The 16538-nt window shown below is 33.7% G+C and overlaps 1 protein-coding gene across 2 annotated transcripts in view; it reads left to right on the top strand.

The window, feature by feature from the left end:
- DCAF17 (DDB1 and CUL4 associated factor 17) overlaps nt 1-16538 on the top strand; it is a 75905-nt gene that overhangs the window by 52404 nt on the left and 6963 nt on the right. For both annotated transcript variants that reach the window (XM_074303134.1, XM_074303135.1), the window contains 5 exons: nt 8125-8267; nt 9999-10108; nt 12134-12221; nt 13189-13272; nt 15386-15541. In XM_074303134.1, coding sequence (XP_074159235.1) covers nt 8125-8267; nt 9999-10108; nt 12134-12221; nt 13189-13272; nt 15386-15541 — 581 coding nt within the window. The remainder of the gene's footprint in view (nt 1-8124; nt 8268-9998; nt 10109-12133; nt 12222-13188; nt 13273-15385; nt 15542-16538) is intronic.

Here is a 16538-nt window from a genome sequence, read left to right as displayed (position 1 = left end):
TGATAATTTGTATGTCCAAGTTAGGTTCAGACTTCACAAAATCCATGACTTTTATCAGAGAGCAATTTCTTCATTATTACTCATCTAATCCAGTCCCCCAAACACTGGGCCTATGTGAATTTGGTATAATCTTGAAGGCTTCTCCCAAGCTTTCAAATTTATGTCTCTTATACTTTTATCCAAAGTTTACTGTGAGAAAATCTCTAAATGTTACTGTCAGACAATAAAAATTTATTAGGTACCTTCTATAACATTGAGGATTCAAAAAAGAGGTAAAATCCAGTCTTTCTTTGCTTCCGGGGGAGCTTACAATCTAATTGGAGAAACAACCAAGCAAACAAATATATACAGAAAAACTATATACAAGAAAAATAATAAATAAGGGTAGGAAAGCCTTAGAATAAAAAGGTTTGGGAAAGGCTTCCTATAGTTGAGATTTTTATGGACTATAGGTAGAGTTAGGGAAAGAGAGAATTCCAAATATGGGGGATATATACATATATATAAGAGAGAATTCCAAATATGGGGGATATATACATATATATATATATACATATATGTATGTATATATATGTATGTATGTATGTATGTATTGGAGAGTGAGGTAAGAGAAGACTGGAAAAGTAGGAAAGACTGAATTATGATGGACTTTGAGTGCCAAACAGAAAATTTTGTATTTGATCCTTGAAGTAATACGGAACCACTGGAATTTATTTAGGGGGTAAAGATCGTGTTGTTGTTAGTCCTTTATTCTCAAAGAGGACCAATGACAACAGAAGGGTCAGGTCTTGATTTGCAAGTAAATTGGATTAAATGAGACAGTGCTGTATAAAGTCATCAGCTTCACTCTCTTCTCCAGAGTCTTCAGACTCCAGTGGCAAGACATGGGTCATCTAAGATGACTGGCAATGGCTCTGCTGGGGGGAGAGAAGAGGTTGAGGGAAGAGCAGGAGGATTACATGATCAGAGCTGCACTTTAGGAAAATCACTTTGGTGACTGAATGGATGTAGGGAGAACTGTAGGGAGAAGGCAGACAGATCTACCAGCAAGGTGTTACAATAATCCAGGTATAAAGTGATGATGGCCTGACCAAAGTGATGATTGTGTCAGAGGAGAGAAAAGGCTTTGTTTAAGGGGATGCTGCAAAGGTAAAATCAACAAGCCTTGTCAACAGAATGGATATAGAAAATGAGAGATGATAAAGATTTGAGGATGATTACATTGTGAGCCTGAGAGATTGGAAGGATGGTGGTATAAAGGGAAGGCCAGAAGGAGAGAAGGTTGAGGCAAAGATAATGAATTCAATAATGGAAATGTTGAATTAAAGGTTCTACTTGCCATTCAGGTCAAAATGTCTGAAAGGCAGTTGGATATGCAATATTGGAGGTCAGCAGAGAAATTAGGAGCAGAATAGGTTGATTTGAGAATCATCAGCATAGAGATTAAATCCAAGGGAGCTGATGAGATCATCAAGTGAAGAAGATTAAAGAGAGGTGAGGAAAGGGTTCCAGAACAGAATGAGAAACCTACAGTTAGAAGCAATGGTCTGAAGAAGGATCAGGCAAAGGAGACTCATGTCTGGTCACTAAAGCTGTGAATAAAAGGTTTCCACAAATCCCATAATTCCCTGAGACTTCTCTTCTCCAGACTGACCACCTCTGCTTCTGTCAGCTAGCTTTCATATGGCAAGAACACAAGACTTTTCTTCATCACAGTTGCTTTCCTCCAAATATTTTCCTGTTTATCCTTAAAATGTGGCATCTAGAATTGACTACATATTCTAGTTGTAACTTATTTAGAACATAATATAGAAATACTTTGTATCCTCATTCTCAGATATTGTGTCTTATCCCTCTCCTTATACATATTGAATTCTGTAGTTCTCTAAAAACTCCAAATCTTTTTCAGATGAACTGTGTCTGCTATGAGCCTCCTCATTTCACATTTGTGAAGTTGATTTTTAAGTACACGTTTAAGATTTTACTTTGTTTTGATTTAATTTCCTCTAATTTTATTTCATACACTATTCTGTAGCCTGTTGTTTTGGCATCTTGACTCTGTCATTCAGCACATTAGTTACCATGGCTACTTTGATGTCATCTGCAGATGCAATAAGCCTGCTATAAACTCCTTTATGTAGGACCTTGATAAAAGAGGGCAAGCAGCACAATGCCACTTCCCTAAAGACCTCCTTCCAAGTTGCCGTTAAACTATTAATGATTATTCTTTGCAACCAGCCATTTAAAGTATTCCAAATCTTTCCCACAAGAATAGTATGAGAAGAATTATTAGTTCAATATGATTTGTCCTGTTTTAAAATAATATTTCCCAAATATAGTTTTCAATATTCATTTTTGTAAAACTTTGTGTTTCAGATTTTTCTTCCTTTCATAATTCCCCTTCTCTCAGCAAGCAACCTGATACAGTTTAAATATGTGCAATTCTTTCTCTATGTCATATTGTGTGAGAAAAATCAAAATATGATATTTTCTTTTTTTTTAATAGCTTTTATTTACCAGATATATGCATGGGTAATTTTACAGCACTAACAATTGCCAAACCCTTCATTCCAATTTTTCCCCTCCTTCCCCCCTCCCAAATGGCAGGTTGACCAATACATGTTAAATATGTTAAAATAAAAATTAAATACAATATATATATACATGTCCAAACAGTTATTTTGCTGTACTAAAAGAATCGGACTTCGAATATATACACTATTGTACACTAAATTGGCCTGTGAAGGAAATAAAAATGCAGGTGGGCAAAAATAGAGGGATTGGGAATGCTATGTAGTGGTTCATAGTCATCTCCCAGAGTTCTTTTGCTGGGTGTAGCTGGTTCAGTTCATTATTATTCTATTGGAATTGATTTGCTTCATCTCATTGTTTAAGATGGCCACGTCTATCAGAATTGATCATCATATAGTATTGTTATTGAAGTATATAATGATCTCTTGGTCCTGCTCATTTCACTCAGCATCAGTTCATGTAAGTCTCTCCAGGCCTTTCTGAAATCATCCTGCTGCCACAAACATTCTTGCACATACAGGTCCCTTTACCTTCTTTAAAATCTCTTTGGGATATAAACCCAATAGTAACATTGCTGTGTCAAAGGGTATGCACAGTTTGATAACTTTTAGAGCATAGTTCCAAATTGCTCTCCAGAATGCCTGGATGTGTTCACAATTCCATCAACAATGTATCAGTGTCCCTGTTTTTCCACATTCCCTCCAACATTGTGCATTATCTTTCCCTGTCATTCTAGCCAATCTGACAGGTATGTAGTGGTATCTCAGAGTTGTCTTAATTTGCATTTCTCTGATTAATAATGACTTGGAGCATCTTTTCATATGGCTAGAAATAGTTTCAATTTCTTCATATGAGAATTGTCTGTTCATATCCTTTGACCATTTAAAAATATGATATGTTCTTAATGAAACTATTCAGGTTTAATTTTCACACATAAGCCTTGGATTTTATGAAAGGGTTAAAATCACCAGTTTGTTGAAAGTGGACTGCTTTAGGAAGATAGTTTTTCGTACATTGGTGTCCGTAAAGAAACCAGGCATATATATACTGTGCCCTGCTAGAAAATGTGAAAAGATAAAAAAATCACAATTTGTCGAATTGAGAGATAAACATATGAGACCTAAAATAGTATGTTGGTGATCAGGGAGCTCTTTCATGTTTGAATCATTCATTTAAGAAAAATAACACATAATTAAGGCAGCATAATTTAGAGGAAAAAAATTAGATTCAGAGGAGTTGAATAGCACTACCATATAATTTCTCCTAGCCTCAGTTTCTTCCACTGTCAGATGCAGATAATGATACATGCAGTACTATCCCTCAGAAGGAGGAATTATGAAGAATATACTTTATAAACTTTAAAGCACTATGGATTGTTATGTTATTATTATTATTAGGTTTATTGTTATATTTAATTTAATATTATAATTAAAATTCAGGGTTTTTTAAGTTATAGAACCTAAAACACTTTATTTAGATTACTTTTCTGCACTTGAGTTATAGGGAGTAGCAATAAGTAACACATTAATTTAAAAAAAAACAAAGAAAGAAAAACTTTATTGATGCTTTTAAAAAATATCTATATATATAATTGACATTTTCCATTGCATCCCTCCAATAGGACCCTCTCATATAGTATATCTTCATTCTAAATCTTAGAGATCATCACTTCTCTATCAAGAGGTTGCTGAAATCAAAATGATCAAGTTGCTCAATGGCATCTGAAATCTCATTTATTTTAATGTTTGCCTTAACATCATAATACACTTAATCTTTGAGAAACAATCTTTCTATTGTATAATTTATAGCTTCTTTTCCTTTCTTTTTCTCCATTAGATTTGTCAATCTCAGAACTCAACTTTTAACATTGAAGTTTTTCTTTGTAACTCTTAAATATCCACTTACAGGAGAAACTGAGTCTGCTGCTACTGAAAAAAACAACAACAAATAAACTAATATGTAATGTAGAGTAATATTCAAATTGAAAACTCCCTAACTAATAAGAATAGTTTATAAATTCATAAAAAGCTTGCAAGGGAAACATGATGAAGAAGGACCCAAAAAAAAAAAATGCTATAATAGCGTCATATACACCTTTTTAGTGTATGGCATACAGTGAAGGATACTAAACAGGATCTCTATTCTTCTACTCACCTTTTTTCTGCGACATGGACCATTCTTAGAATAAAATTTTAAAATTCATATGATAGGAGCAGCTAGGTGCCACAATGTATCTAGAGCACAAGCCCTGAAGTCAGGAGGACCTGAGTTCAAATGTGATCTCAGACACTTAACACTTCCTAGCTGTGTGACCCAGGACAAGTCACTTAACCCCAGTTGCCTCACTTGAAAAAAAAAAAAAATCATCCGATAAAATACATGTGTTTAAAAGGAAACCAATAACATATAGATCTAATTTTTAAAATTTTTTAATCCAAATTCATAGCCCTTCTAAATCTATCCATAGAGGATTCTTAATCTAGATGCTTCCTCATAATCTTTTCCAACAACATCTCTCGTTTTTTACAAAATGATAATTGAGGACATATAAAGATGTTTTATGTTCTCTATAGAAAAATAAGATTATAATAAAGGTTCTAAAGTTAGGATCCACAAATCTCTAAGAACTTCATGAATAGATTTGAGGAAGTTTGTGAGCTTGGATAGAGAGGGGGAATTATATATTTATTTTCACTAATCTCTAATTCAAATTTAACTTTTTTTTTAATTTAAAATTAAAAAACCAAATCATTATGGAATTGGCTTCATCAGATTACCAGAAAAAATGACATTAAAAAGATAATCTTACACCTCATTTTGTGTATACACACACACACATACATAATTCATACCTCATTTACACTATTAAACTTATAAAAATTTTCTCCTTTTTAAGTCTTTTTAAAATTTTATTTTATATGTAAAAATGGTTTTCAACATTCATTTTTTTCTTTTCAGAGTTTTATTTTTTAATAATAGTTTTTTTTTTTATTTTTCAAAATAAATACAAAGATAGTTTTCAACATCACTCTTGCAAAACTTTGTGTTCCAAATTTTCCTCCTCCCCTCCGCTCTCCCCTAGACAGCAAGTAATCCAGTATAGGTTAAAAAGTATGCAATTCTTCTAAGCATATTTCTACATTTATCATGCTACACAAGAAAAATCAGATCAAAAAAGGAAAAGAGACAAAAAAAGCAAGTAAACAGCAACAACAACAAAAGTGAAAATACTATATTGTGATACACATTCAGTCCCTATAGTCTTCTGGATGTAGATGATTTTCTTTATCACAAGCGTATTGGAATTGGCACTTCATCAACATTTAAACATTTATTTTTATAAGATTTTTGAGTACCAATTTTTTTTTCCTCTCTCCCTTACCTCCCTCCTCCCCAAGATGTTAAGCAATATGATATAGTTTCTACATGTACAAATATGTGTATGTATAACATTTCCATATGAATCATGTTAAGAAGGAAAAATCAAAACAAAAGGGAAAAATCACCAGAAAGAAAAAGAAAAAAATAAAATAATATGCTTTGAGCTGCACTCAGTCTCCACAGCTCTTTTCTTTGGATGTGGATGACATTTTCCATCCCAAGCCTATTGGAATTGTCTTGGATCACTGTATTCCTGAGAAGAGCCAAATCTATCATAGTTGATCATCAAATAATCTTGCTGTTACTCTGTACTGCAATGCTTTCTTGATTCTGTTTGCTTCACACAGCATCTGCTCATGAAGTTTTTCCAGGCTTTTCTTAAATCAGCCTGCTCACTAATTTTTTTAGAACAAGAATATTCTATTACATTCGTATACCATAATTTACTCAAATCATTCCTCAATTGAAGAACATCTGCTCAGTTTCCAGTTGCTTGCCACTACAAAAGTTCCTTTTCTTTCTTTTATGATACAGATCCAGTAATGATATTGCTGGATCAAAGAGTATGCAAAGTTTGGTAACCCTTTGGTCATACTTCCAAATTGTTCTCTAGAATGATTCTATTGGATCAGTTTACAACTTTACCAACAATGTATTATGTCCCAGTTTTCCCACATCCCCTCCAACATTTATCATTATTTTTTCCTGTCATTTTAGCCAATATGATAGGTGTGAAGTCATACCTCGGAGCTGTCTTAATTTGCATTTCTCTAATCAGTATGATTTAAAGTGTTGTTTTCCATATAATTATAGATGGCTTTAATTTCTTCATTTGAAAATTGTCTATTCATATCTTTTGACTATTTATCTATTGGAGTTTTTTTGTCATTATATTTTATTTATTTTTATATTCATTTTTCAACATTTTTACTTCCATTTTCTCTTCCACCCTTTTCCCATATGTTAAAAAGGTAAACAATATGATATCGCAAAATTGTCTTGTGCCTTTTTTAAAAAGCTGTTATTGTTTTTGCAAAGAATGGCTGCCATTCTATAAAGCTCAGAAACATTTTTAGCTTTATGTGTTTGTCAGATGCTTTGGAATTCTTTGATTCTTTCCCCTTTCCATTGCACCAAGGATTAAATTTGTTGAGTTATAGTTCATCTCCTTCACATATCCTCCTTCTATTATACTCTAGTCAAAGAAAGTTAACTGTAGTTATTTGAAGTTTCTGAGGCCTTTGTTTATGAACTCTGATGTAGATAATTTTTAAAGATGAAATAGAGAGACTGCCTTCTATTCAAAGGTACATTTCCTTTTGGCTTTCTCATTTGTTCTTTCAAATTTTTTTTTATATGTAGTGACTTTATTATAAATGTATCTGTTTCCTTAGATGTTCTGCCTTCATTGTAGCTTTATTTTTGTTTTGAACTTCACCTTTACTAGTGATTACACTAAATTTAATAGTGATTATAAATCTAGAAAGCAACTAGATGACTCAGTATGGTGTTGGATTTGGATTCAGGAAAACTTGATTTTGAATCCTGTCTCATACCCTCATAAACTGTATGTGAGACAAGTCATTCAATATCTCTTATCCTCTGTTATTGCCATCTGGATAGCAGTGGTATTACTAACATCAACCTCTTAGGATGGTTGTTGGTGAAGTAGCTTGTATAATTTGCTTTGCACATTTAAAACAACAGAGTAGCTAGCTATAGAAATGCTAAACCTTTCCTATAGGTTATTCTTTTGCCATCTATTGTCTTGCAGCAAAGATTTTAAAGCTGTGGTTCTGAGGTTTTGAATTGGTTTGATATTTCATTTAACTCTGTCAAGATAATTTGTATTCTTTGTAATCTTCTATATTTCATTTTATGTATTTAAAAACCTTATTCTCAGAAAGAGTCCATAGGCTTTACCCCGCTTCCAAAGGAGTCCTTGACACATAAAAAAGATGACGAACCCAGTTTTAAAAGAGTTGTCTGGGGTACTGAGTTCAGGGCCTTGGGTGGGGTTATCCAGCCTATTTATGTCTGAGGGGCATCTTCATTCAAGACTCCAAGGCCTGTTGTCTATCCATTCTACCTCTCACTTATTATAATGGAATGTTATAAGTTCATTCAACAGAAATTCTAAGTTGAAGGCTCTAGGTGATCTAAAAATCCATCCTACAGGTAAAATAGTACCTTTCTTTCCTATCTCTATAGATACTCCTCCGCTGCTTTTTGAAGTATCTTCTCTGGAGAACACATTTCAGATTGGAGGCTATCCGTGGCACTACATCATCACTCCTAACAAGAAGAAACAAAAAGGCATCTTCCATATTTGTGCACTCAAAGATCATTCCTTGGTACTGGGTGACTCATTTTGTCCAACCTTCCTAGAATAAACCAGTGTCATAATGCTTCCTGGCAAGTGCTTACCATTGCAGAAGTATATATTCCTGAAAAATATTTCCTACCACCTAAAGCACTGTTCAATGTTTTATCTGCTCACCAACCCCTCTGTAAAGAATACGGGGCCTGACACCTCTAGGGTTTTTTAATGATAGTTCTGGTGAGCAGCAGTGTGAAGAGGAGAAAAGGTAGTGGGATAAGGCTTCCTGATTTCCTTTGCTCTTTCTGTTTCCTACCTCCCAGAGTAGACATTAAGTATTGGTGATCAGACCTTTTCATTTTAAAGATACTTTTTTTTTTTTTTTTTTTTTTTTTTTTGCTCAGGAGGCAATTGGAGTTAAGTGACTTGCCCAGAGTTACACAGCTAGCATCTGAGGTCAGATTTGAATTCAGGTCCTCCTGACTTCAGGGCTGGTGTTCTATCCACTTCACCACCAAGTTGCCCTTAAAGATACTTATGTTAAAGCAGATGTGCAAGAACAAATTCTAAAGGGAACTTCTTTCCTGCTTGGGTTTATTTCTTTTAAAAATTATTCATATAGAATTTGTTGTATTTTTTTCTCTCTTCCCACCCTGCCTCCCACATAACATCAGTGCTGTACTAAGCTGTTTTTATTTCCAGAACCTTTTTGATGTTTAATGACTTCTGCCTAGGACTTATCATTCTTCATATTTTCTAACTTTCAAGAATGTTATGCACATTTACATACTAGACAGTAACTTTGACAGAAAAGATTTTGCTCCATTTTCACACGAGACGATGATCACAGTTAAACATCTTGAGAAAAGATACAGAAATTAATTGGTGCCCAACTGGGATTGAATCCAGGTGTTTTGGCCTCTTGGGGAAGAAGTGGGGAAGAGAAAAGAATGTTTATATAGAGCATACCTATTCTTAGCACAGTAACATAATTGAAGAAAGTGTTTTCAGAAATTATTGAATGCATGATTCAAATAGAGCTGTGTGGCAAGTATTTCCTGATATTTAGTTTACATAATAATAATTAGTAACCATCACCATCATAATTGCTGAGAGACAGCCTTGAACGATGGAAAGGAAGCTAGCCTTAGAGTCAGGAAGAACTGGTTTCAATGCCTCACCTCTACATATATATTTACATTGTGAACCCTCTGCATTAATGCCCCAGGCAACTACAGATTATAAATTATGGAATAAATGCTAGCTTCCCTGTAGTGAACCAATCACTGGTGGATGGGGACTGAGAATTGACATGTATGTACCACTTTAGACTTGTTCAAGCACTTTCTATGCAGCATCCCATTTAATTACTCTTTTTGTGTTATATAATTTTCTGATTGATGTTGTCAATAGAACCTATTATTATAAGCTCCGAAAATTTTCATGATTATTTATACCTCAGTGAATAACACAAAATTTCATTCTGGCTCTTGTTTTTCTTTTCATCTCATTTTTATACTTGCTTGAAATCTTTTTCTTAGTATGTGAAATATGTATGAAACTGCAAAGCAGATAATCTAGAATTTGTCCAATTTTGGTTTTGGGGGTTTTCCTCTAGTTTGGAAACCTTACGTTAATCCTAGTATCCCTTAACTGAACAGTAATTGCACATGTAGACATTGACCTATGAGCAGGCATGAATATAATTATGAAAAGGTATTATAATTGATTGCTCTTTCCCCTAATTTCTTTCTTCCAATTGTAGGCAAAAAATGGGATCCAAGAAATGAACTGTTGTTCACTCGAATCTGACTGGATATATTTCCATCCTGATGCCTCTGGGAGAATAATTCATGTGGGTCCAAATCAGATCAAGTAAGTATTGTCAGTCATCATAGAACTATAAAGATAGCTTTTCATAGCATTTATTGGCATCTCTGTTTTTATGAGGTAACTCAGACTGAAGAAGCTGCAGAAATAATTAGTTGGTGCTATGCTAACTAGCATACTTGAAAGACAGGCCTCAGGAAAACTTGAGTTTATTCTTTCGGCCCTCTTTTTTAACCTTTTTGGGTAAGTGTTTGAAGAAACTGTTTTGTTTTGTAGTTTTGTTTGCCCTTCCTCCCTCTTTTCAGGTACCATTTATATGTGGTCTTCCCATTAGAATGCAAATTTCTTGAGAAGGATTGTCTTTCTTTTTGTTTGTATTTGTAGTCCCCATGTTTAGTCTTAACAGAAAGAAAATACTTGTTGCTTTCTCCTCTTTGATAATAGGAGTCTGTTTGTTTTCTTTTTGTCAATAATAACATGTCAGATGAATATTTAGCTATGCTTCTCTGATAGGGATTAATGTCACAGTATTGTGCTAAATAGAGAAAACAAACCAATATGATCTGGCTTTATAACTGGAGAGGAAAGGATATATTGACCTAAAGAGAAAACATTCCTTTTTTGGAAAGGAGGGTCCCTTTTCTGTAGTGTAATCTTGCTTTCTGGGTCTAACACACCAAAGCTTTAATATGACTGTTTGATTACTTTTCCATGGGAAGGTAAAATATCTCTAACATTGATAGATTGAAATTAGGAAGGGAAACAGGTTCATGTTGATTGCTTACGCCTGTTCCAGTCTTTAGGCTAACTTAATTGCTTCTCTTTGACTTCTAAAAGATGAGAGAAAAGATGCAATAGGAAAAAAATAAAGTAATGAGTTTTTCTTCTTTTATTTCTTAATGATCACACTGGGGTCCCATGAGATATTTTACCTCATATAAAATGTGCTTCTTATTCTTTGTCATCAGTTTATTTAAAATTAGTTTGTGTTTGAGGTAAAGATATATAAAGTTCATGAAGATTATAGGCCTCTTTCAGGCTTTAAAAAGCTGCCAGTAATTAGGAGGAGGAAGAAGAGAAGGAGGAGGAGGAGAAGAAAAATCATAAAAATCATCATATAAAATCATATAAAAATAATAATAATAAAGATTTTAATAGTATTATAAGATTTGGAAAACACTATACATAGGTTATTTCCTTTGATCTTCATAACATACCCTCATTTTTACAACTGAAAAAAAATTGATCTTGAGTGTCTTACCCAGGGTCACATAGTAAGTAAATATCTGAGGCAGGATTTAAACTCAGGACTTCTTCATTCCAACTCCATCATTTTTATCTATTTTTACCCAGAATCCCTTTTTTCCTGTCTCTTATTATGTCCCTTTAGCATAGTCCTTTGGGATTTCATAGGTGGATATAGAAATTTAATTTTGTTGTTGTTACTTAACTCTATATGTGGGTCTATCTTCATTCAGAAAACTTAAATGGCCAAACTCTAGACTTTGCATGTAACTAAAAGAGAGTGAAATGAGTAAGTCAGATAAGTTTAAATATTGTCCTTTCTCTTTGACATAAACTACTTAAAAAACAAGCCTCCAATTCAATTTAGTTATTATTTCAGTCATGTTTGAAACAATCTATTAGTGTCATTCTTACAGGCCTCATTTTATCTGCAAATCCATAAGGACTAAACCACAAAAATCTTTTACAGGGCCATTATTGAAGTAGAAAATCTTAGGCAAAATGGAAATAATTCAGTTTTCAGAGTAAATTTTCTCACCTCAGTTTGGCAAGTTCTTCAATTATATGCAAAATTATTGCTGTATTTTTCAAATATGTCAACAGCACTTACTTTTTTAGTTCTTTTCCCTATTTAGTATTTGTAAGCCTTTAAAATATTGAAGGCATGAACTTAATAATTATATTTGTATTACAAAAAGAAACTAGGGAAAAATTATAAGCCGTTTGATGTTTTTACTGTGATCTTCATTTGCTGACCTGAATTGATTTTGACATTTAGAAAGAGCCTTCGAATTTTATAATACTCTTTTTTGTTTTCTTTTTCAGAATTTTGAAATTAAAAGAAATAGAAAATAGCAAGACCCAGCATCAGGTCGTTGAAGATTTTGTCATTGTGGCTGACAGAGAGGAAAAAGTAAGGCAATAGTACTATAAAATTATTTTTATACCATTGTCTTTTATATTGAAATATCATATTATTATGTGCATATGAATTTGGCCAAAAAGAACTGGGCATGACTTGTAGACCTTTCCATACTGATTACAAGAATAATCTATCCTTTGGACTTTAGATGCATAGGTGTGATTTAGAAGTTGATTATAGTGAATTCATCTTTTACTTGTGATTTCTGTTCTTTTTTGTTTTCACTGCTAAACATCTGCCTTTGTATCCTATTGTTAATTTTTATTCTTGGGTTACCTTAGATTTAGAGGTTCTCAAGAGCCATATAGTTAGGTCTGGCCTCAGGAGCTCTTTTCCTTATTTAAGTGGTATTTTGGGGAACAAAATTCCTAAAAGTGCATACACTTTATCTGTATTATTCTAGACTTGTGGCTAGAGACTTTGGGTTCCCAACCTGAGGTCTTTTTAGGGGATCTGTAAGGTCAGAATTGTTTTTGTAATAGTAGTAATAAGACATTTCCATTTCTAACAATTGTAAATATTTAGTAAATATTGGTAGATATAACATGTACAAACAAAAGGCTCTTTGTGGATCTTCAGTGATTTTAAGAATTTATAAAGTAGTCCTGAGGACCAGAAATTTTGAGAACTACTGTGACATACTAATGCATAAGAAAAAAAAAGATCAGTGATGAACTCATTGTATGATCCTTTTTCCTCATATTTCTTGTTCCCCTTTCTTGGCAGTAACCTTGGTAATGGTGGATTGCAAAAAACAAAAAACATTTGTAAACTTCTAGATATTAACTTTTTATACTAAATATATTAGTGGGGAAAAATCTGAATTCTGTTTTCTGTTGATTAAAAACATTGTTGAATACAGTGTGGAGCATGAGTTCATTTTCTAAAGGCAGATTGACATATTTATTCTGTGCATGTGCTAAAGTCTTTCATATCTGTTTCTTTCTCTGAATCTTAGACCAAAAGCTTATTAACTGTTACAGCTTCTGGACGAGTAGTGAAAAAACGTTTTAATCTGTTGGATGATGACCCAGAACAAGAGGTAGGAATTTAACCACAGGTGATGAATAGAACCAATTTGTCATAATATATTCGTTTTATAAATATGTGCATGTTCCTGGTATAATGACCAGGTCAGGCTGATATCTTGGGTTCAGTATTGGAATTAAATTAGACACTTATACCTAATAGTTATTGAGGAAGGACATTCAGAGCAAGGAAAGTATATTTTGTGGAAAAGACTGCATTGACTCAATTAAGCACAATTTCTCTTTCTCTGTGTTTCCTGTACTTTTTTTAATTGATAGTAGTGGTGCTTTAATGTGACCAAGAAGCACATCAACAAGCCATGCGTTAGTCCTTTGATCCAATAAGCCTCAAGAACAACCTTAGTACCTTTAAAGGAAAAAAGACTGGGGATACTAGGAAATATTTTCCCTGCCACACCTGTGAAAATCTGTAAAGGTCCTAGAAAAATAAGGAAAGATATAGATTGAAAACTGATGATTTAGTAGAGTTTGTCTAACTGTTTCTAACAGTGTGGGGAAGGGTTGTATTTCCCAGTATTTAGGTCAGTGTAGTCTCTGGCCTAAGTTGTTGAGTGTTGATTAGAAGATAGTACTTTTTAATTCTTATTCCTTGAAGAAATGTCCATTTTTCTTTTCAAGTCTATTGCCAAGTGATAAAGCATTCTAAAGGTTTTGCATTAAACCATTTGAAATAAGTGAAAAGTCAAGAAACATCTCAGACCAGAAGAATGGTTCAAAATGACCAAGAAAAAATTTAAATTCTGACATTTAGATTCTAAAATCAGTTGCCCAAATAGAAATCTAGTTTGATTCATCTCAAAGGAATTTTAGTCGATTTCAAGGGGTTTTAGTTGACTTCAAACTCAGTATTAGTCAATATTGTCAAATAACTGCCAAAAAAAACTTATGTGGTTTTCAACTACATTAATAGTAGAGTTTACCTATCAAAGCAACTATTGTCCTACTGTATTCTACACTGCACAGACCAAATTTGAAGCATTGTGTTCAGTTCCAGACACCTTATTTTGAGGGAAATTGATAAATTGGAATTAGTACAGAAGAGGGTTGTCAGTACAGTGAAGAATTTAGCAACTATGCTATACAAGAAACAATTGAAGGAACTAAGGTTGGTTTTATATAAGGAAAGTGAGAGAGAAAGGAAACTCATGATTACCTGGCTTTAAATATTCAAAGAACGTCTATAAGCAAAACCAGTGAATGGGAGGGGTGTGTGTGTGTGTGTGTGTGTGTGTGTGTGTGTGTGTGTGTGTGTGTGTATTATGTTTTATAAAATATATACTTGTATTGTGGTTCACTATATGATACAACTTTCTAACAGAGCTGCTAAAAAAAATGAAATGAGTAGCTGAGTAGCTTTATGATCACCAAATTTGTCATCCTTCATGAATTGCTAGGCAAAGAGAGCTTGTCTTGGAAAATGAAGGGATAGCCACCTTCATATTGCAGTGGAGTTTAGATAGTATTAAAATGAGGTTTGGTTGTTATTAATTTTATTAATTATTAATATTTTCTGCTATTATTGTAAAGGAGTGTTGGTAGGTATACTGCTTGGTAGGTAAGCCATGCCCATAGTGAATATTTAAGACTTTCACATGATTACAAGACCCTGCACAGTGATCCATAGATATTAGTACATCATTTTCATCTGTCTAATAAAACTCCATAGAGAATTGACCTCAGTTTATATTTACTCCAATTAGTAATTAATTAGTCATAATAGAACAGACAAGATAAGGATAACAACCAGATACCACTGCCAAAATATTGGGGTATATATCAATTACTCTTTCCATCCTTTCCTACTTTGCTCTTGCTTACCTGCTCTCAACCATAATTTTTCCACTGAAATGCACAGGAAATAGTAGCACCTGAGATCATCAGGATCTTTACAGGATGCTACTTAACTATTAACAATCTTGTGGCTATGATATGTTTCTTGATGCAGGAATAGGCATTCCAGAATATCCTACCTCTCTCCCTTCTGCCTATTCTTCCTCATTTTTCAGAAGAAACAAAATACATTAAGCATGAACACAGAGATTATAACTAAATAACCAGAGTTACTTTTCTCCCTTCCACATCATCCATCCCCCTTCTGTCATCAAGACTTTCAAAATTGTAGACTACGAAGATGAATTGGATTTGCTCTCTGTGGTGGCAGTTACTCAGCTGGACACTGACGGAAAAGCTCACCTGGATTTCCACTGTAATGAACATGGGACATTACTCAAGAGCATTCCATTAGTGGAATCATGGGATGTGGTGAGTAAAGACCACTAAAGCCAAGCCTCGGAACCTCTCTCTAATCTGACATTTATGGCAGGGTGTGTCTGGCATTGTGCTGCATTCTAAACAGACTCTCTACAACTACTAATGAAAGCATGAACAGGATCCAAAATCCTGCAGGAAGAATATAATGAGTACTTTTTCCTCAGCAGGGAACTCACTCCTAAAAGGAGAGTTGTATTTTTTTCTCTCACTTAACGTATGATTTTCTAGTCCCTCACATTATCACCTGTCTTTTTTTTCTGATCTCTATTCTGTTTGGTTTCTTTCAAACAGTAGCATCTTGAGGCAGGGACTTTGATCATCTCTGTTTTATTTGATGGCTTTCCTGTGGTGGTAATCTCTGCTTCTGTGAAGGTTGAAAACAATGTCCTTTCCCCTGTGTCTTGATAGCTGCTAAGAACATATTGAATAGCAGCTTATAAGAAAAATAATATTTCACATAAGTCAGAAGTTCTGAATTTGAGTTCTGCCATCACCACTTAGTGACTATGTGATCCTGAGTGAGTTACTTTAACAACTTGGAGTCTGAATTTCTTCATCCTTGAAATGGAAATAACACCTTCCTTGTGTCTACCTTATAAGGTTGTTCTAAGAACCAAGCAGGATGATTTATGAGGGGCTTTGTAAACTATATTTATCCCTACCATATCACAACTTTCCTCATTGCAGTCTTGATATATTTCAAGTTCATAAAAGAAATTAAATAGGAATTTTGCAGAAGCTACAGATGACATGCAAAAGTTAGCAATTGACACAGAAAAAGCTTAGAAATTCAGAAATGGAGGACAGCTAGATGGCATAGTGAATAGAGCCTTGGCTCTGAAATCAAGAGGACCTGAGTTCAAGTCAGATACAATACTTCCTAGCTGTTTGACCCTGGGAAAGTCACTTAAATCCCAATTGCCTCAGTGGGAAAAAAAAAAGAAATTCAGAAATGCATAGAATATATATATAATATCAACATACTTTA

This window comes from Sminthopsis crassicaudata, chromosome 3, assembly GCF_048593235.1.
Source record: "Sminthopsis crassicaudata isolate SCR6 chromosome 3, ASM4859323v1, whole genome shotgun sequence".
NCBI lineage: Eukaryota > Metazoa > Chordata > Mammalia > Dasyuromorphia > Dasyuridae > Sminthopsis > Sminthopsis crassicaudata.
Note: the sequence above shows the minus strand (reverse complement) of the source record. Positions and strands in the feature narration are given on the sequence as shown.